Source organism: Crocodylus porosus, unplaced genomic scaffold (genome assembly GCF_001723895.1).
Source record: "Crocodylus porosus isolate Cpor-Errol unplaced genomic scaffold, CroPor_comp1, whole genome shotgun sequence".
NCBI classification, from domain to species: domain Eukaryota; kingdom Metazoa; phylum Chordata; order Crocodylia; family Crocodylidae; genus Crocodylus; species Crocodylus porosus.
In genome coordinates, this window is record NW_017728918.1 from 10,041,627 (window position 1) to 10,043,626 (window position 2,000).

Sequence of the window (2,000 nt, forward strand, 5' to 3'; positions counted from 1 at the left end):
GTGATATGTGTCTGCAGTTATCCCAGGATAGCCGTCTGCTCACTGCAAACAGGATATTACATGTTCCCCTGGCACCTAGTGGTGAGGCAACCTAACAAGTATTATTACAGGAGCTACCTGGGGACACTACTGTAATTACATTTGGATACAAAATACTGTAAGTTACACTAGTGCTAATGTGCCCTATATCCAGACTCTTAAGTGATCGAGAACCATTCCACATTCACCCTGTCCCTGTTGTTTAATGTTTTGGCCCATCTCCCTTGTATCCAAGCTCCTTCCATACAAAGCAAATTGGCAGGAGCTAGGTGGAGTGGGATGCAGGGACTTTCTGTAAGAGGACTATGATGCTTGGCCTGGAGAAATGAGCCCTGTGTCCAGATAAAAGTTGAGAGACAGCTTCCCAATCTGTCCCTGCCATAAGTGTTTTGTAGAAGTTTTCTAGGAAAAAGACAGAGGAACATTGACCAATGACAGACCACATCCTGAGCAAACATTAGTGCAGGGATATCTGGGGAGATAACTCTTTCAGAGATGATGTCAAGGTCTGCTTCATAATTGTTCAATCAGTCTTCTCCTAAGCCCCTGGGAAAGGAAGCCCAGGACAGGATTTTCCACTAGCACAGAGATGCTCTGCTCTCTCAGGTCTCTTCATAAGGGCCGAGACCAGCAACATGGTATGGCACAGTGCTCTGTGCTGTGTCTAGATACGCTGCCAAGAAGGCCCTGCATAGCCATACCTACCTCACATATGCATCAGCTCCTAGAAATGAGGAAATGCACCTTCCTCAGCTGTCTTGGGTGCAGCGTGCATTCAAGGGGCAGCATGTGCTCAGTGGGTGTATGTGTGCTCATGCCCACGCTTTGGAGTGGGATGAGTTGGCAGAGAATGCTGCAGAGGTGGTACAGATATGCCCTTACTCTTGGACAGTGTCCTTTTGATATTTACATGCTTCAGCTGTGCCCATTACCAGCTTCCCTCCCTGTCAACATACAAAGCTCTGGCACCCCACCTGCTGCAGTTCACTGATGAGCTTGTTTTTCTCTTCTATGAGCAGAGCGCACTGTTGCTGCTGCTGGTTGAGCACCTCCCATAGGTCCTGAGGGATGACCTTCTCCCTCGCTGAGTCCCATTTTGAGGTGATCTCATCAAACTTGTCCTGGTTGGTCTTGGCTTCATTGTCCAGTTTCTCAAGCCTGTGGAGAGAAGCCAGCACAAGACAGATAATACAACACAGGGTGGTGGAAAACCAGTTCATGCTGATGCTGAAATCCCTGGTAGGGGCTTCCTAGATAAGCAGCTTTGGGGACTTTGTTTCAATGGAGAGAGTCAATTAGGTGCGAGTGGGGCAACAGGCATTTCTACACACCAAAGATAAGATCTACTGCCTGATGCAAGAAGGCTCCACCCGTAAAAGCCCACACAGTATATTTGGTGTTACAAGCATGGCTGCAAGGAAGAATCTGTGGCTGAATCAGAACCCTAGGAACACATTATATCAAACACAGAGCATATTTCACAAGAAATTTAAGGTAGGCTACTTCTGTGATCAGTCTGCATCTGAGCCCATCAGGAATCCAGCCTGATAGATGCTCTACCCGTTACCACAGGCTCCGCAAAGCAAGCCCAGCTACAGCAGCAGGTACCGCTGGGTTTTATTCCAAGTAATCTCAGTGGCTGGCAGTGCTACAACATCTGATCAGCAGTGCTAGGGCCTCTGTGAACTGCTGGAACTAGAGTAGGAAGCTTCTATCAGGGGTACCTCTGCTAAGGTAACTCAGCCTGCTCTAGAGGACCCAGTTTCTATGCTCAGCAAACAGCTGCCTAATGAGACTTTCAAAAAGGCTACCCACAAAGAGGTAGACACATGTCTCTGGCAACTCACCTAGCATAAACTCATTTAGATGGGCCCCTCCAAAGGGAAAGTGACCTTGAAGCCAGCTGCTAAGTGTTTCCCAGCAGCCCTCTCACTCTTGGATTTCCAGCAGCTTTCTGTGGA

The 2,000-nt window shown here is 48.1% G+C and overlaps 1 protein-coding gene across 1 annotated transcript in view; it reads right to left on the reverse strand.

Moving 5' to 3' along the window:
• Positions 1-2,000, reverse strand: part of DRC1 (dynein regulatory complex subunit 1) — a 27,912-nt gene that overhangs the window by 20,545 nt on the left and 5,367 nt on the right. The window contains exon 2 of the mRNA XM_019538115.1: positions 1,014-1,197. Within this exon, the coding sequence (XP_019393660.1) occupies positions 1,014-1,197 (184 nt within the window). The remainder of the gene's footprint in view (positions 1-1,013; positions 1,198-2,000) is intronic.